Source organism: Octopus sinensis, linkage group LG14, assembly GCF_006345805.1.
Source record: "Octopus sinensis linkage group LG14, ASM634580v1, whole genome shotgun sequence".
In the NCBI taxonomy this organism is placed as follows: Eukaryota; Metazoa; Mollusca; class Cephalopoda; order Octopoda; family Octopodidae; genus Octopus; species Octopus sinensis.
Window position 1 is genome coordinate 64785798 of NC_043010.1, and position 21386 is coordinate 64807183.

The following is a 21386-nucleotide window of genomic DNA, read 5'->3' on the forward strand; positions in this document are numbered from 1 at the left end:
AAGACATTTTAGCAAAAAATGATGGATTTGTATAGCGATTGACAGAACGCTATTAATATTGTTTAAAAAAACGTTATATGATATAATGTCATAAGTAGCTAACAGAAAGAGTAGGGATATTAACAGTGAGTGTTAAATATAAAGGAAATTAAAGTTTAAATTATATATAACGATAGAGACTATATATATGCACTAAATGTATGTTTTTGCCAATGCTTACAACTGTATGCTCGCTCTATAACTGTGTTTACTAGAGTATTTTTAGAAAAAATAATGAAAACAAGGTAAAAATAATGTTAACAAGGTAAAAATACACTCATCTATTTATATACATATATATATATAATTAAATAAGGGTAGAAATTGATATTAATCAATTAAAACCAGTGGCCTGGCATATTTTAAAGAATCCGAAGATTAGAAATTTTTTTCATACAAAATTTAGACGACTGGCCACTAAAGCTGGACAGCCTATACGCTAGATATAGACGTCAAAATCGTCATTTTCCACGAAGAATGTGTTCTCAAGATTAAACTCAGCAAAAAACCAAAGTGTAAAAATAAGCAAGACAAATGAAAATATACGAAATAAAAAACGATTACATATGTACTAATTACTTTCACTTGTTAAAATTTTTGTATATGGATACGCAAACATCTGCAACATCATCAGCATAGTCTGTCGTTTACAAAACACAATTTCCAGAACTAGATACAGAACGCTCAACCGAAATCCAGCATGCATAATGTTCTACAAATTATATTTTTTTAGTATCTTTCAAAAATTATCGTTGAAGAATGGACAATATTTCCTTTGGAAACAATGCAAACCTTGTACAAGTTCATACCTTGTAGAATTGAAGCTGTAATTACTGCCAAAGTCCTTCTTACCCCATTTTATGATAATTTGTTTAAAATTTCACGGTGTTTCCATTATTTTGTCCAACCCCTCTATTTATCTATACACACACACACACACACACACACACATATATATATATATATGTGTGTGTGTGTGTGTGTGAGCTATATATATGTGTGTATTACATAGATATCTATGTATATACATATTATATACATACACACACACACACACACATATATATAGACATATATATATAAGCATTAATACATATACATATTTGTATATACATACATATATATTATATGTATATACATACATATACATATATATATGTGTATATATATATACATGCACACACACACACGCATATATATATATATATATATATATATATATACATAAATACATATATATATATATACATACATATATACAGCATACATAAGAAGGCATGCAACCCACATATCTCAATATGAATTCAAGAAGTATTTAATGAATGTAAGTTTGGTAAATATATTGGTTATAAACCTGTTTAGTCCCCGTCTCCATTACCACGTTTATGAAATAAAAGAAACGATAAAGTAAGAATCAGATGCAGAGATTAAAACATAATGTTATAGAATATGTTTTAGTTTTATATCATACTTTGTTGACAAAAGGTGCCTCTATATCCAGCAGAACATCCATCTGAGCATTTTCCATTTCTTCTGTCGCACTTTTTGTTGTTTATACAATGACATGTCCCTCTACAATTGCTACCAAATCTACCATCTTTACATTCTGAAAATATTAATACAAAACACAATAGGTTAGATATTATTAGCTCCATACAATAAAAGTTATGGCTGTAAGAGCTCTCTTCTACAAATATATGTGAGATATCAATGATACGCTTTTTTATTTTCTTATCTTAAAGCATAACTCATGAGTTAACATTGAAGTAGTTTTTGATGATAAAAAAGAAAGTTGATTTACGCTAAGAAACACTAAATCAAATGTAGAGAATTTTAAAATGTTGGAATAAAAAGAATTGGAAATAACCTTCTTGGCAGTTGGATCCGGTGTATCCTGCATGACAGTCACCTGGACACGATCCATTTATGTGGTTACATTTTTGGGAACAATGGCAGGACTTTGTGCAATTGCGACCAAAATTACCGCTGAGACATTCTGAAATGATAACATAAAAACGTTCGGTATGAATTGCTATTATAAGACATAGTTTTATGACATAGTATGGATGACTTAATATGCTAGATATTGTTATTTCTTTTAGCATTACAGACACTAGATAGAGATGAATATATATTTGATTCCTCATTGTATTTCAAAGTGGATCAATGAAATGTCACTATAGATAATAAGATGAAAGTATTCGCGTAAACTAAAATTCGATGAAATATCAAATATAGATAATTATAAAGAATCACGAGCAGACAAGCGACTTCCTTTAGTAACGTTTGCATACGTCGCCTCCGTATATCAGAAATGGTGTTCAATGGTGATAGAGTTATTAATGAATGAAAGTTTGGTAAGAAGCTTGCTTTCCAAACATATGGATCCGGGTTCAGTCCCACTGCATGGCACGTTGTGCATATGTCTTCTATTATAGCGTCGGGCTGACCAAAGCCTTGTTAGTGGATTTGGTACATACACCCCCCCCAACACACACACACACACACACACATATATATATATTTATTTATACATATAGATATATAAACATAAGTATTTTTCCTTGGGGCTCGCCAGATTGGAGCAATCTCGAGTATGACCAGCGGAAATTGCAAAGATAATCTCGAACTCGACTGAGGAAAGAAAAATCCGAATGACCCGTCCTTGTTTTCTTTATATTGTCTATTTGATTTTTTTGTTCTCGTTTTTTTCTGTATCACCTGACTGTCTGGATGTTTTGCGTTCTTGTCCCATTCTGTATTTTATATATATATATATCCATATATATATATATATATACATATATATATATATGGATATATATATATATATATATATATATATATATATATATATATATATATATATATATATATATATATATATATAGCGGCGTACGTACACTTTATTCATCTATATGTAAGTATACAGTTTTCTAAATCTTGCACGACTCTATTTCTGTCTATCAGCCCTTTCACGCTTCGTTCTTTCGTTCCCCCTCTCTCACATTTCTTTGCCTTCTCTCCTTGCTCATTTCCCTCCACTTTTCACTTCACTCTGTCCTAGTTGAGTGATAACCAGGATGGCAACAAAGTGCAGACGACTGGCTGGATGGATCTTGAGAACATTCAGAATCAGAGATAAGGAACGATGTTGGTTCTCTGGAGGACATTCGTCCTCAGCCACCTTGTTTACTGCTCCCAGCAGTATGAAATTACCAGTATGAAATTATCAGCGGACCTTAGAGCAATCCAGAGAAGATTCACAAAGAAGGTCGTCTTTTTGAAACTGCTCAGCTACTGGGAAAGGGTGAAACAGATAAGATTCTACTCCTCGGAGAGAAGGCGGGAGAATAATGCAGCAATATACATCTGGAAGATCCTGGAAATAATTGGCCAAATTTTGGCATTGAAAGCTACACCAATGCCAACGACACTGCATAGTGCCAAAGATCCCAGCAACACCATCGCGCTTCAGGAACAATTACTGCAACAGCCTGTGGTTCAGGGGCCCGCGGCATTTTAATATTCTCCCAAAGAGCCTGAGGAACCTGCACAAAGTAGATTTAGGCGTTTTTAATTCAAAGCTGGTCTTCTTCCAGTCGAGATTCCTAGATGAACCTACCTCACAGCAAAAGAGGCAAATGAAGGTAGCTACATCAACCACTATTCTTCCCCAAGTGTCACATTTTGGAGGAGACTCTCAGTAATAACAGTGTAGCAAAACAGCGGTGCATCAGCATGGCCGCAGCTCTGAGTTGAAACTACAGAAAAAAAAATGTATATATATACATATATATATATATACATATATATATATATATATATATATATATATATATATATATATATATATATATATATATATATATATATATATATATATATATATATATATGTGTGTGTGTGTGTGTGTGTACACATATTTATATATAACTATGTGGAGGCGCGTGACTTAGTGGTTAGGGTGTTGAACTCATGATCGTATTTTTGTGGTTTCCATTCCTGGACAGGGCGATGCGTTGTGTTCTTGAGCAAACCATTTCATTTAACGTTGCTCTAGCAAGTAAAAGTGAGTAATTCTGCGACGGACTGGCGTCCCGTCCAGGTGGGGAACCTATACGCCAAGGAAACCGGGAAACTGGCCCTATGACACAGGCGCGGCTCAAGAATGGACAAACAACAAGAATAATTAACTATATATATATTTATGTATAGATCTACTTATATATATATATATATTTATGTGTATATATAATAAATCTCTAAACAAGGTATAAACAGTAGCTACACGACAATGTTAAGAATATTTGCCCCTTAAATGTGGCTAACCACTAAGTGTGAATGTTACTGTAGCTTGTAGCCCCAGGAGAACATCTTCTCCAGCTAGCTATTCCGTGCCCTATCAGTATTTGAAAAGGGAAGCCATCCTTCCTATCGTCGACCTGACGTGATACGCACGGGCCCGGGTTTCTGGGTATTTACCCGTCGTCAGCGCGCGACAATCACCGGTCTTCCATGGAAAGGGGTCCCAATGCAAATACATATATCCTTCTTCCAGTGACGAAAGTCACTGATCTCGAAAAAGTGTAAGACTACATATAGTCTTTTCACCCTCTGAGAATTAGTGTCCCTTTTACGTTTGAGTTTACTATTTTAAGAAAGGGAGAAAACATTGCAAAATATATAGTATTTCATGTTTCGGGGCTAAAAGCTCACTCTCTCTCCCTCCCATGCCTACAATCGTCGGCAGACTTGTACCTCTCTACCATAGTCTGAAGATTCTTGATTTTCCTTGTGCAAGATACAGCATTAGATTCCCGTTACCTACTGCGATTTATTTACAGTTTAATCTTTTGGTCTCCTACTCTCCTAATTTTATCCTTGAGCCAGAAGGCTTATTTAATCTCTAAACAGTGGAAGAAGTTCACGTGATATAAGGACATGTCCACACTGCGGTAGGCATTCTTGACCCATGTCTTAGAGCAGACTCTACTCCGAATCCTGGGTGTCTTAGCCTCAATAATCGCTTCTGCTAATTTCATCCCTCACTCGTATTACCATCTCAGCCCAGAGATACGATTTGTGGTGACTAAAAAGTAACTTTATACTCCCTAAAGTTGGAAGCTCATGATGAGATGCAGGTTAATGTCTAGCTTAGGACATGATATTAAGAGAGACCAGCAAAAACATGCTGCCGTTTTCGTATTTTCCTTACTTCGAATTCGTTTCAGCCACTCTCCTTCACTTTCTCTTAATTCTCGCTCTATTTCTTTCTTTCTGTCTGTCTTTCTGTCTGTCTTTCTGTATTTCTTTCTTTCCTTCTTTCTTTGTTTGTTTGTTTCCTCCTTGCTTTCTTTCTCTCTTCCTTTCTCTTTCACGGCTAGATATATTTTTTCTTTTTTTTTAACGTATCAGAAAGTCTTAGGAACCAAGCGAAATCTGCAGTGAAATATGTCTATAACTAGCGAATACCATAACACCATTTCCATTGACAATACTATATAGCCCTTTATATATTTTCGGATCTGCTATAATCGGATCCCTTATTTAGTAAGATCTTATTGAGTAAGTTTACCTATGTGCAAAGTTTAGGATCAGATTCCTATTCTAAAGTTAACAGAAAATCTTTAGTGCTGCTTTCGACTATACCTTCCTTTGCTTAATGCCACTAATATCCAGCGGTTACAGATAGAAAAATGTTCTGTATAGGAGAATATCTTAATTTTACTTTAGGATTTACATAAATAGGTGGGACGGCATCCATGAATCTTCAAGCCTCCCCATACAGGTGAAATTAGTTGAGATGATTGATAGTTTGAAAATTTATAGAATGGTGATCCTGATAGTCACCGGATAGTTATTGTTCTGAGAGGGAAGAACGGGAGGAAGGGAATTTAGTGAATGTTTAAGGGGGTTGAGAGATGGTTAGGATATGGTGAATGGATGTAGTTATAGAAGTATTATTCAGAAAACTACAGAGGAACGGTAGAAGACATATTAAGCAATAATAAAAAAGAAAAATGTAGAAGAAACGTGTCTATAAGACATTGATTGGTGTGTGTTCGTGAGTAAATTATTGTCCGTCAGTTGAATAGACTTCTTTTCATCGAGAATATTCGTGGCAACAGCGTTGTCCCATGGATGTGAGCAGGAAACTGTTTGGGGACTTAGTTGTGTATTATAGACAGCGCTGATCATGACTCAGGCATTTGCTGTCTCTGAGGATGATTTCTATATTATGGGAAGCATTTGAGACATACATTTCTGAGGTTTCATCTGAGATGCTAAGCCATAGTATTTGTAGCAATTTAAATAGTTTTAAATTCCTGTTATTTCTGATGAGAAAGTATTAAGTACATCACTATATTCTTGGTTTGTGTAGTGATTCAGTTTCTGTGTTTGTAAAAGAGACAAAGACATCATGTACACTCTGACGGATTCTCTCAAGGTTTCTTGTAATGGATTCAGTGTATTCCTGACATGAGTTGATTAAATAATCTGTTGACGCCAGCTGTTGATGACGAGGAAAAAATGTTGCATCATCTACATAGCTGTGCATGTTTTCAGAGGTGACAGGAAACAGTTCAATAATGTAGTGTGAAGGACTGTACTTAATGATGGATAAATCCAAAGCTGAGAGGGTGTGAATCAGGGACAGTTTCATCGGTACAGTTACCAATAGTATAGTTGAAGAGGAAACTTCAAATCGAAGAAATGACAAAAGTGCAAACCGTAGGTGGATAATGTAATAAGCAATGTAAATGTAGGTGAGCACGTTAGGAAGGTTTCCTTGATATGGAGAGCTCTAACACTTCTTTTACTGATGGTTTCAAGAGCAAAGGACCCAAATTAATTATTTAAGGTATCACGTACCCGGTAAATATGACATTACGAAAGCCATATCCCTCCTCATTGAAAGTTAATTGTAAGATGAGCATCCATTTGTTTCCAGAAATAGTGTATGCACTGTTACAATACTCAGTATACCAGTCTCTTTTTAAGGAGAAGTATACTTCCCTGAATATTTTACTGGTAGTTCTATCACGTCAAGGGACCACGTAGGGACACCACCCATTTTGGCTCACGTTCAGTTTGGTGTTTGGAGCACAGATGTGATGATGATTAGAGGACAGGAGACATTGATCAATATATTCTAGCGGTAAACATTCATTAAAGTAGAGCCTATAGCGCGTTTATTGTGACAATGCAAGTATAAAATGGCTGTTTTAGATAGTGCAGAGTTCTGATTTACTTTGGTCATCTTTAATTTCGGCATAACAAAGATTCTAGACAGTCTGCCTTTGCCGGGATGTTAAGAACAATATATATTTGAAACTAAGAGTAAATTGTATATTTGTAAACTGAACAGAAAGACTGAGAAACAACAATTGAGACCGAAATGTTAAAATAGCGAAAGACACAGAAGAGAAGAAAGATATTACAGGGAAAGCAATCTGTGCCATAAACAGTTGTAAGATTTCTAATATATTTCCGCATAAAAATTAATATCTCGGTGGTAATAGTAGAAAGTAATCGAGTTAATGAGACAGATTAAGTCCCATGGATTTTCCAAACAGAATATTAAATAATGATCATACCACATCATATAAGATTGATAATGTTAATATTCAAAAGGTTATTGCGGATATGGATATTTCTAGAAACTGATATAAGAAAGATTTGCAATGAAATCTAATAATCCCTCAGTAATATTATTGAGCAGGAGATTAAAAGTTTATCTAACCTTTACACTTCTGGTAACGAAGGGGCACGTAATATCCTATGATGCAACCTTCCTCACAGCGTCCCGTGACTTCATCACATTTAGCGCCTTCACAGAGTTCACAACTGTGTTCCTTACACATATCTCCATAGAATCCAGGAACACATTCTGCAATAACAAAAATGATTCAAAAAGAAAATATCACGGTTGCTGTATGTATTTCACGAGCGTTAGCACATAAATATTCAGTTGTAATGATATTTTATAGAATGAATATGGTTTAAATTTTATTATTAGTGGCATATCATCCGTCTTTACGCTCTGGGTTCAATTTCCGGTGGAGTCGATTTCTACATTTCAACATGGTTGATAGATAAGTACCACAGTCAAGCACTTGGGTCGGATGTAATCGACTTGACTCCTCCCACAAAAATTTTTAGGGCTTGGAGAAGAAATAAGGATTAATCTTTTAGTGACCTCAAAAATGGACATAACCGTGCACAGGTCGAATGTTTGAAAACACATAATCTTATCGAATCGTGTAAAATGAAATAAGATGAGAGAATGGAAGTTGGCGAGAGTGTAATGGTATATAAAATTATATATCTTTAGTTTATAAAGTACACCATTGAAATATTTGTTATATCAATCTTAATTAGCTTTATCAACACTCCAGTCAACACCAATGGGAAGTTTTATGGTCAAAAGAATGACTTTGTTCATTGGATACAGAGTCCTTGACTGTAGGTAAGCAGTATGCCAGTATATTTGACAAGTGTTTGCTTAGCCTGTAATAGTGAATTGAAATTGTATCACTAAAGCGTTACTTTTAGGAAAACTGTGGCGGGGGAGGGAACAGAGGTGGGGAAGCAGAATGATTTCAAACCGAACCAACTTTTAGTGACCTCAAAAATGGACATAACCGTGCACAGGTCGAATGTTTGAAAACACATAATCTTATCGAATCGTGTAAAATGAAATAAGATGAGAGAATGGAAGTTGGCGAGAGTCCAGTCAACACCAATGGGAATTTTATGGTCAAAAGAATGACTTTGTTCATTGGATACAGAGTCCTTGACTGTAGGTAAGCAGTATGCCAGTATATTTGACAAGTGTTTGCTTAGCCTGTAATAGTGAATTGAAATTGTATCACTAAAGCGTTACTATTTAGGAAAACTGTGGCGGGGGAGGGACAAAGAGGTGGGGAAGCAGAATGATTTCAAAACCGAACCAACCGTCTAATGGTAATTAGTATGTTCATTTATGTTCGGAGTTCAAACCCCGCTCAATACATTTTACCTTTTTAAACATTCAGGATCGATAACATAGTTATCAGTTCAGTATGGAAGTCAAGATAAACGGTTGTACTTTATCTCAAAATCGATAGCTCTGTAACATTCTCAAAAATCAATATTTACCAAGTGAAATAATAAATAAACATAACTTACGTAATACTTCCACTTCACAAAGAGTAAGCATTCTCCAACCTCCATCTAACGATATCCTGACTGAATTTGCAGTGAGTGGATTTCTACATTTAATATAAATGACACTGTTATTGTATCCAATATAGTAACTTTGGAAACAAAGTGATGATCCCACAAAAACTTTAAATCCTCTCAGCCTCTCACCTAGAACCAAAATATAAGAGTAAAATTGGAATCAGATGTTATTTATATTGAGAATAATTTGAAAAGAAAGATCATCAAGCGAAGAGTTTACCATTTTAATAATTTGTCTAATTAAATAATCAGTAACACAATATGTACTGGTACTCCGCCGGTTACGGCTAAGAGGGTTCCAGTTGATTTGATCAACGGAAGAGCCTGCTCGTGAAATTACCGTTCTAGTGGCTGAGTACTCCACAAACATCTGTACACTTAACGTAGTTATTAGGGAGATTCAGCGTGATGCAGGGTGTAACGTTGCTGGCCCTTTGAAATACAGATGCAACTCATTCTTTCAGCTGAGAGGACTTGGGCAATGTGAAATAAAGGCCGGGAATTGAACTCACGACCTTACGATCGTTAGCCGATTACCCTAACCACTAAGCCACACGCTTTTACATCGATAACACAATGAGTTGAAAAAATCAAAGCTGTATATACATATATGTACATAAGTACAGACAGACAGACAGACAGACAGACAGACAGATAGATAACTTTCTTTTATTAGCCACACAGGGCTGAATACAGAGGGGACAAATACAAATGCAGAGCTTTTCTTTTCGAGGGTGGAAAAAAATAAAAAATGTAAGATTGCGATCAAAAGGGATCGAGAGGAGGAAAAAAAAAGAAAAAAAAAAGAAAATCGTGTATCACAGAAATAATGGTGTAAACATTGATATAACAAGATTGGGTTCATCCGTGGGAAGAAAAGCCTACAGAAAAGACCACGGGAACCCCAGTCAGGGAGGAAATAAACACATGAGGTCAAAAATGCTCTCTTTCTTCTTTTTACGATCTACAGGATCATGCTCAAAATGGTTTCGTTACTAGCACGCACCATCTTTGCAACATTCACCCATCTTTTTTGAATCTTTCGCGAGACAAAACTTCCCTCTCCATTCTCACCTTCCTTTTCAAGTGGTACTTGAAAAAAGATAGATAGATAGATAGATAGATAGATAGATAGATAGATAGATAGATAGATAGATAGATAGATATGTTTAATTGAAAACAAGGAAATTATCTTTAACAAGGTGGTGTATATTTCTGTGTCCGTATCTGGTTGTTTGCCTCGTATGAATGTGCGTGAATGAATACACAGGAACATCCACTCCTCTCTACGTGGTACAGCAAACCGACATTTCAGACTGTTTTATGTTGTTTAATTTAATTCCAACTAGCTTTGAGATGAAAATTTTACAGTGGAGATATTCTAGATATACGAGGGTGGGCTGAAAGATTCATAGGACGACTATGAAGGAGTGATGCTAGAGCTGTGTAATCTTGCATGCATTAATTCTCAACTCTACTTCTTAATATCTGAATTGTTTCCTTCCAGGTAAACTGAAATCTGACTGTTCAAAGAAGACTTCAAATATTACTAATAGCGACTTCTCTTGAAAATAAACTAAATTTGACACTGTGCTGTTATCAAATACCTTGAGAGAGAGAAATGAAAATACTTTGTACAATAAACATGATGAACTTGTCATGACCAATGTTTCTGCGTCGTGGGTGCCACTTCTATGAAAAGCGCACCAGTCGTATAACATCAAAGAAAATCTGACATTGTTTATGGCAGGTTTAGCTAGTTTCCTTAAATATTTCCTAAGCTAAGATGAGTTTTGGGTTTATCACTTTGAGACAGAGTCAAAAAGACAATAGATGGAGGAGAAACACCCTACCTCCTCTGCTTCAAAGGTGGCTTAGTTCGTTACACATGCAGCAAGGTGATGGTTTCAGGTTTTCAGGATGCAAAGGTATTGTATTTATTGACTATTTTTGAAGGGGCTGACCCATCAATGGCGGGTACTATGCCAAGTTGCTGAGGCAGTTACGAAAATGTATGAAGACTAAGCGCTCAAGAAATCTGACGAAAGTTATTTTGTTTAATCAGGACAATCGTCTGTATGTACGTGTTTGTGTGTGTGTGTGTGTGTATGTGTGTGTGTGTGTGTGTGTGAGAGTGTGAGTGTGAGGGAGAGTGCTGTCTAAGCGACACACTCTCTCTCTCTCGGTCTCTCTCACACACACACACGCATACATAGATACAAGAAAGATGTACGCCTATTATTTATATATGTACGTATATATGACAATACACCCCTCACTCTCACTCTCTCTCTCTCACTCTCACTAACACACATACTCTATTTCCTCTGTTGTTTGTTACTGTATGTATATATATATGTGTGTGTGTGTGCTTGTGTGTGCGGGCTGGGTTCTACAATCGTCAGAAAATAGGAGAGGAATTTTCTTTCTTGGTGCTCTTTGTGACACATAAAAACATTTGTAACATTACTTCTCCCCAAATTAAGGCAAAACAAACAAAAATTGCTGTTGATGAACCATTGTCTGGCTTTGCTGCCACCATTCTCACAGGTGGACGAACAGCTCATTCGGCTTTTAAATTACCACTAAACCTCGTGACAGCTGACAGTCTAATTTGTAACACAAGCAAAGATTCAGGTTCTGCAGAAGTGCTGTGCCCATGCCACCATATCATTTAGAGACAGGGTTGATTGTGAAGACATTATCACCTAATGTGACAGAAGCTGCCATCATCACAGGATGTGCCTCTGAAGAAGAGGTTTTCGTTCCAAGAATTTCAATCAAACCAACAGATATGCCCTTTGAGTTCGAACGAACACAATTCCCACTGCGACTTCTCTTTGCAATGTCTGTTAATAAAGCTCAAGGTTAATATTTGAAATCTACTGGCTTGATTTTCTTATAGTCAAATTCTTATGGTGAAATTTGCTCCAGTGTAGGTAGTTTGCAAGACTTATTTGTCTATTCTCCAAACCAGAAAACAAAAAATGTTGTTTACCTAGAAGCTCTTACATAATTTCCTTCAACTAATGTGGTAGACTTTATCTTCTTGCATAAAAGTGACAAATTTTGTACTTTCGTTTATTATTATGAACGGATATCTCTGGTGACAACAATACGATAAATCGTATTTCTTTCTTGATAGATACTGAGGGTTGTTGGAGGATATGCAGTTTTTCACAGAGGCAGAGCTGGCAGATGGGGACGTCGGGTGAATATGGTGGGGCTAGTCACCTTAATGCTGGGTATTTCATCTCGGAGATCACGGAGTCTCCAAAGAAAAAGAGATAGAGATGTAGAGTTCCCACTCACCCTGGATCTGAACGACTGCATATACGAGGAGTATGTTCCCTTGGAGTCAGTAGCTGTCATACCCGTATAGTGCCTAGTAAGGCCATCGGATGGAGTAAGAGTGGCTCTGTATACTACGGCCCTTGAGACAGAAGAACCTTCTGGAGGGCACGTGGTAGGGTTTCGGAAGTAGCAGGTTGGGGTTGGGGGAGGTGAGGGTGCATTTTTACGTCTGATGATGCGTGCGGTTAGATGTGAGTGTACGTATGCATGTATATGTGCACACGTGTTCGTTTAAGCACGCGCGTGTATGTGTGTGTGCAAATGTGCGCGTGTGTGCCTATGTACAAATGTGCTCTCACGCATCAATATACACATGTACACAAAACTATATGAACGCTTCTACACACCAACTTATAGAACTATATACTTGCACATGCCGCCACTTCTTACTAACCGCCAACAACCTGACTGACTTCTAGTCTATTTCTTGACCTCCACGTGGTCAATTTCCTGTTCACCTTGCGGTATTTTCTAGCTAACTGTTTTCCATATACCAACAATAAAACACGACACCGCGTAACCTTTCTCGACCAATCGCAGTCCACCCTACAATCAACTTTTGTCATTCAAATCCAAAATGGCTGACGACTAACATCGTGCTTGAAACTCAAGAGTACCGAGGAATTTGAATCAAACTATTTTGATCCGTACATTTTGATCCGTACATCAATAAATTGATTGAATGCCTTTTATTCGCCTGTCCACTCACTCGTATATATATATATATATATATATATTATTATATATATATATATATATATATATATATATATATATATATATATGTGTGTGTGTGTGTGTGTGTGTGTGTGTGTGTGTGGTGTGTGTGTGTGTGTGTGTACATATATATCCCGCTTTATTAATCGAAATATTTTCGGCAATTGGTGAGCGCCTTAGTCGTCTCGGTTTGGTGGGTACGTCAAAGGTTTCTTATTTTGACCGCAATTAAAGAAATAATTGTGTGGCTATATTGAAGAACGTTGTCAAAAACATTCCTCTTTTCATTGAATTCTATTGCTACTATCCCTAGAATTTTCCAGAAATTTTAGATTTCAATCAAATCAATGTTAATATGCCTAACTACCAGCCTCAGTACCTATTTCTTTATTGTTCACAAGGAGCTAAATATAGAGGGGACAAACAAGGACAGACAAACGGATTAAGTCGATTATATCGATCCCAGTGCGTAACTGGTACTTATTTAATCGACCCCGAAAGGATGAAAGGCAAAGTCGACCTCGGCGGAATTTGAACTCAGAACGTAACGGCAGACGAAATACCGCAAAGCATTTCGCCCGGCGTGCTAACGATTCAGCCAGCTCACCACCTTAAGCCAATACCGTCTCATCTATTATTGTTGTTTTTGGTGGTCATGGTAGTAATGGTGATAGCAGTATTACTTATCATTATTATCAGTATTACATCTGTCACCGTTACTATTATTACTATTACCATTATCATTATTGTTATTATTATTATTATTATTATTATTGTGCATTTAAAACGGATTTGAATTTATCAATAAAATTCTTTTCTCTCGACATCACTTGAGTCGTGTAGTTTGTAGAATTATTCACATTATACACATTTTCTGACCACATGTTGCTACATTGTTGCTTAAAGGGGTCTGATGGGCATCGGGGTCTCTGATTTGTTCTTGGTACTTATGTTGACGTTCCGATAATTCATTCCAGTCTGACCAACGTATTTCTCTTCACAATTCGGTCATCTGATGCAATAAATTAAATATCTGCTTTTGCAGTTCCTATTTGCATTGGCAAATATTCTTCGATTACCATTGCATTTGGATACAACGAATGAATCATCATTGTTGTTTAGCTCTAACTTTGCCTTTGTTAACAAGTGTGTCACGTTTTCGCCTGTCTTCTACTTAGAAACAAAGCTAGATCCGTGATTCTGTTGTGTGTGGGGAGAGTCATTTTCTTATTGTTTTTTATAATGGAACACACGCACCAGTAAAATTTTCACTTATTTGTTATTTTTATTTTCTTAAAATTTTTATATTCCTAAAAGTTTCGTTGCATCTTGCAACCTTTTCAATATTCTTCAAGACTATTGAAAAGGTTGCAAGACGCAACGAAAATTTTAGGAAAATAAAAATAAGAAACAATTGGAAATTTTACCGGTGAGTGTGTTACATTTTAAGGCACAAAAAGAAAATGACTCTCCTCAGACACAACAGAATATGCTTCAACACACGAACTCATATAAAGAATCTTGCAAACCAAATAGATCCGTGATTATATCCTTTAATTCGTTCCTTTGAGCAAGTTTGCTAGTTTACTGCATCAAATGCCCGAATTGGGAACAAATAAACGTCGGTCAGACTGGGAATGTATTATCGGAACGTTCACATGTGCACCGACAGCAAATAAGGGACCCTGATATCCGCCAGACCCTATAAGCGACCATTTGGGTGCATGTGGTCAGAAAATATTTATAATATTCCCATTCTACAAACTACAAAACTCAAGCGAAGTCGAGAGAAAAGGCAGAGAAAAGAATTTTATTGACAAATTCAAACTCGATTTAAATGGACAATAATAATAATAATAATAATAATAATAATAATAATAATAATAATAATAATAATAATAATAATGATAATAATAATAATAATAATAATAATAATAATAATAGTTATAGCTACGGTGATGATAATAATAATGGCTTCAAAATTTGTGGTGCTATATATTGTACATTGATTTTCCAATACATATTTTGGATATTTTTGAAACAAATCGCCTTATTGATATTTCACGGAGCTCCAGGTCCAACTACATTGACTGTTTTTCTTTGTGCTTTCTTTGAGCATTTGTTTCGACTCTTTTGTACCAAGAAGTCCCTCAACATTACACTCAGTATGTAACAGAGAATGAGTCAAAGCTTTTGACTGAACAACGGACAGCTTACAATTGCATCATTCCTCAGGGAGCAAAACGGTAGCCTGTTCTTTTTGGATGCTCCGGAGGTTACTGGCAAGACGTTTTTGATAAACCTTTTGCTAGCAAATGTCAGTCTAGATGGGTGCATTGCATTGGAGGTAGCATCTTCATGAACAGCAGCCACTCTCTTGTCAGAGAGACGAACAGGTCATTCTACTTTCAAGATGCCCTTAAATTTACTTAGGATAGAGACTCCAATTTGCAACATTTCTAAGACATCCGCAAAGGCCAAGGTGTCTTGCAGCAGACGTGCTTGATTGTCTGGGATGAATGCACCATATCTCACCGTGGGGCACTTGAGGCTGTTGACCGGAGCCTAAGAGATTTGAGAAGAAAGGACATTGTCATAGGTGGAGTCACTGTAGTTTTGGTTGGAGATTTCAGACAAACCCTCCCTGTGATCCCAAAAGGTACAAAAGCAGATGAACTACAGGCCTGTCTCTTAACTGTGGAGCCAGATGACTAAACTGCACCTGACAGTTAAGATGAGGGCCCAATTATTTGGTGATCAAACTGCCGGGTTGTTTTCACACCAGCTTCTGAAGATAGGGAATGGGCAACTACCATATGCCAGCCAAATGCAACAACACCGGCTACCCTGTGGTGAGATGGTACCAACTATCAATGATCCCATAATGCATGTGCTCCCAAGCATTGCAAACATTTTAGCAACAGTCAATGGATCTGTGAGCGAACCATCCACGTAATGATGTCGACAAAATCAACTGGGATCTCTTCCGGCTGTTGCCAAGACAAGAGCAATCATTCAAATCCCTCGACACTGCATTGATCAAGAGCAGGCTGTAGTTTATCCAACTGAGTTCTTGAACTCTCTACAGCCATCTGGAATGCCACTTCACCACTTAACAATTGAAAATGGGGCCCCAATCATGCTTCTCAGGAATATGGAGCTACTTAGTCTTTGCAATGGCACCACACTAGTAGTGAAAGCGATGCGACCCCATGTCCTAGAGTCACCAATTATGACAGAGAAGTATAAGGGTGAGAATGTCTTCACTCCACGGATCCTGTTAATTCCATATGACCTCTCCTTTCAATTTAAAAGGTACCAGTTCCTAGTGAAACAAGTCTTGTGGACAATCTCTCATGGTTGTTGAATTTTATCTTGCTTCTCCTTGCTTCTCTAATGGGGAATTATATGGAGGATATTTGCTAGTTGGAAGTACCCAAAAGCTTTCCATTTATACTCCAATTAAAGGACACACCCAAAATATCGTATATTAGACGCTCTAGATAATTAAACTGTGATCGATTTCTAAATTTATTCAATACATTTGTTTATACTCAAATCATCTGATAGAATTCTGGCTAAATGTACTTATTAAGAGGATAGGAGCGCCCACAGACCGGTTCTCAAATTTATGCATTTTCAGGTCTAACGTGTTCAAATATGTACTGACAATTGAAGGTGATTGCAAAGACAAAGAACAACCTGGTTTTAAAGAATTTTAACAGTGAGAACATCGGACGAAACATGCTATTTAGATATACAGTTGGTAGCTCAGCTAATAACTGTTGAGAATTGCATAATCCATGTCTCATTTTATTTTTAGTGTGAAAGATGTGTGACGAGTATTAACTGTTTCTTCTGACTCGAATAATCATTTCAACTTATAAATATTGAACACTTCTCTAGCGAATGTTGATTGAGATGAGACATAAAATAAGATAAATGCCAAAATAAGCGGAAGAAACTAAGTTGTTGTGATTTTTATGGTTCGTACATAAAGTGTATTTTAAATTCATTCTATCATGTGTTGAAGCATATTCTGTTGTGTCTGCCTTAAGCAACGCAACTTGGATAACGGACAGAGTCAACAACTATCGAAAGGGTTGCAAGACGCAACGTAAATGTTAGAGAAATAAATAAGTAAATGGGTGGAAATTTTACTGGTGATAAATTACAAGGCACTAAAAGAGAATGATTCTTCCCAGACATATTTAATATATATATATATATATATATATATATATATATATATATATATATATATATTACATCAGTGTCCTAACACGTAAAAATTATCGTATAGGTAACATTACTTATTTACGTATATAATTATAAAAATATAGTTATAAATAAGGTCTGCTGGACATGACCGGCGCCTATGCTAGAAGTAGATGTCAAATACCTACACTCCATTGTAAAACGTGTTCTCTATATTCAATCACAGGTACGATTATTTCTTCATCTAGATAGGCTGGAGGATAAAAAGCATACGCGGCAAATATGTGTGTGCATTGCTATCTGCGGGTGAACTTACGAGTGAGTTCGTATATTTTTCGCTTATATATTAATGGTATATTCTACTGAACATCGCAGATCAATATATTGAGTGTGCCCCTGCGCATATGTATGTGCGTATGCATGTATATGTATATGAATGCGCACGCATATGCGTGTATGAATACATTTGTGGATGCGTGATATCATGCACGTGCATGTACATGTGTATGTATATGCATATGTATATATACATATATATATATATATATATATATATATATATATATATATATATATATATGCGTGTGTGTGTATGTATGCATATGCGCACATGTATATATACGTATGTGCGCGCGTACGTATATCATTGTACCCTTCCTCCTCTGATTCCTACTTATCACATACTTTTATTTATAGAAATCTGACATTCTTGTATTCTTCCCTCTATTTTAAATTTTACTACTAAAATTACTACTCACTTTGGTATCAGCCCACCTATAACTTTTCTCTACCCATCCCTTAATAAAGACCCTACTCACATATCTCACACTTATTCATTCCTTACCTTCTCATCCCTTCCTATCCACCGCACTCCCTCTCCTCTCCCACCCCCTCACAATATCTTGACCACCACCTTACACTCCTTTTCTTACTACTTTCACCTTTTATTCTCTTTCTTTTCGTTTCTACTTTCACACTTTTCACTTTTCTCTTCTCTCTTTTATTATAAATTTTTGTCCTTTTTCTTTTTCTCTCTTCCTCTTATTTTCTCTTCCTGTCTTCATTTTGACCTATCTCCTCATTCTTATCATACACATCTCTCCCATCCCCATCTATCCGCAAATACTACCACTACATTCCCAAATTTTCCTTCACACCGAAAAAAAAACATTCGAATGGGCAACACAGAATTCACGGCTCCATATTTAGAAATGACTAATCATAAACTACTGTTGGAACTTACATGCCATGTACAGGTAACATTTTTACTCCTTCTACACACCCCTTTACTCAAATAATGGAAGTGCAACTACAATGTTTTGTATTATATTTCTACTTTCATTCTCTTATTTTCCTCTATATTCCCTATCTCATCATTTTCAATAATAATTCCTTATTTCGAACTGTAACATTCACCTTTATTTAACCATTTCATTGTCTCTGATGAAGGGATATCCATAATATCCCAGAAACAGCAGTTGGACTATATATCTCGTTCCTTATAAATGTCATGAAAACTTTTCAAAGCCTTGGCTTTGTTATCTCTTTTTGTCTTATATATATATATATATATATATATATATATATATATATATATATATATATATATATATATATATATATATACAGATAGATAGATAGATAGATGTATATATATATATACACATATATAAACAGATTATACATATCTATCTGTCTATCTATCTATCTATCTATCTATCTATCATTATCTATCTATCTATCTATCTATCTATCTGTCTATCTATCTATCTATCTATCTATCTATCTATCTATATATATATATATATATATATATATATCTTAAAGATTATTTCTTTATTTCCCAACATGACGTGGCAGTGTTGGCGAGGATGAATATTATTGCTTATCGTCTCCAGCTGGCTATACGACACAATCTGTCTCCTTATATTTTCGAACAAGAGGGTTTGGCATCCCCACCCACAATATCTGTGTATCACATTTTCTAGGTTGTTTTTCCTCATCAGCACAATAACTGTTCGACTAGAGTTGCCGCTGCTAAATTCACCATGCGGTTTTAAGTACAAACAGTAATTGATGTATATATATATATATATATATATATATATATATATATATATATATATATATATATATATATGTACATATTTTATGGTTTGGAGGTGATGTACAGGTATTGTATATTAGTAAAAAGAAGGTACTCAGAAATCTGGATGGTTTTATATTTATAGATTTTTATTAACATGTCACATGTTTATATAAATCATATATTATCGTTTGCATCCATTCTACTAGATTCTTCAGAATGTGAAGAATCCAGTACAGTGGATGCAAGCGCTATATATGAGTTATAAAATCATGTGACATATTAATCAAAATCTGTAAATATAAAACCAACCAGATTTCTGAGTACTTTATTTCTTCTAATATATATATATATATATATATATATATATATATATATATATATATATATATATATATGGAGGGGGGGTAATATACATACATGCATATATATGCATACGTTCATTCATATCTATATACATACTAGCAGTATCGCTCGGCGTTGCTCGGGTTTGTAAGGGAAATAACTATATAAGCATTTTTAGAGAGTTACTTCCTTTATAGATGCCAATTCGGGCTTTCTTAGCCATTTCTGTTTTGGTGTCTTCAAGCCATGAAGTCGTTGTTCTAAAAGAACGCTGGTCTCCTTGACAACGCATTACGACGTTGATTTCCTTAAACTTCCTTCACGAGGGAGGGAAGAAGGGGGAGAAGCAAACACAGGTGCAAGTGTTTGAGCGTGGACGCCAACTCCGCCGCCATCGACACACGAAAAATTATGCATTAAAATGGAATAAAAAATGATGTTAAATTTTTTTAAAATCGTAGACTCATCGTAGACGCGCGCTAATAGCCAGACGGGCTTGATATGAATCACGACTATAAGATACCCGAATTTGGTTAAACTGCACCGCAAAATGTGGGAGGAGTTAGGAATCTAAATCGTAAGAGACAGACACTCACACAACTACAGTTTTATATATATAGATATGTGCCTGTGCACGCGCGCCCGCGTGTTTTGTAGAACAGGGCACTTCATCCATAGCAAATCGACATCGACGACCACATAAAGGATGTTTGAGTGGTCCAAAGAATCAATGTTGGAAGGGGTGTGATCTGGACTGTATGCTGGGTATTCCAGCAACTCGAAGCCCAGTTTTTCAATGGATTCGACGGTGTTCATAGACCTCGGTATTTGTTGCAAATTGATGAATCCGGTCTCAGATTTCTGGGTGGCATTTAACTGTCGCCTACACAGGTGACTGTACATCTTTCTTTTCCAAGAAATGTCCCAATACAAGTATTCTTGCGTCCCAAGAACAGGTCAGCATCTGTTATTTTGCAGAAGGTTGAATCCTAAATTTCGTTTTCGCTCCATATTATGCCTCCTAGATACTGGTTTAAAGTGATAGGCCGAGGTCTCATTTCTTGTGATCATTCTCTCTATAAAAGCTTCGTTTTCGTCGTTATAGCGGTCGAATAAGCGTTGGCAGATCTCCATACGATTGCACCTATGCATCCATCTTACACAAACTTAGTGGTGGATTATTTCGTATGCAGAACCACGTCTAATTTGCAGAGAACATACCACCTGATTGTCGGTCACGCGTCGGTTCATCAAAACCAATCTCGAGTTTCATGAATCCTCACGTCCGTCCTGGAGGTTGATTAGCACCCTGCTTCAACTTCGTGCTTCTCTGGTATATTCAAACTTCTCGATCCACTCATACACACTTCTATATGGTAGAACGCCATTCCCGTATCGT

General features: G+C 36.1%; 2 protein-coding genes across 2 annotated transcripts in view; both read right to left on the minus strand.

The window, feature by feature from the left end:
• Positions 1-21386, minus strand: part of LOC115219454 (multiple epidermal growth factor-like domains protein 6) — a 374545-nt gene that overhangs the window by 65511 nt on the left and 287648 nt on the right. The gene's annotated exons all lie outside the window — the stretch shown is intronic.
• The window catches only part of LOC115218886 (protein draper), a 77431-nt gene that overhangs the window by 8038 nt on the left and 48007 nt on the right, over positions 1-21386 (minus strand). Inside the window, exons 8-11 of the mRNA XM_029788880.2 lie at positions 9214-9396; positions 7787-7933; positions 1907-2035; positions 1511-1645 (exon numbers count right to left, since the gene is read on the minus strand). Of these exons, the coding sequence (XP_029644740.2) occupies positions 1511-1645; positions 1907-2035; positions 7787-7933; positions 9214-9396 (594 nt within the window). The remainder of the gene's footprint in view (positions 1-1510; positions 1646-1906; positions 2036-7786; positions 7934-9213; positions 9397-21386) is intronic.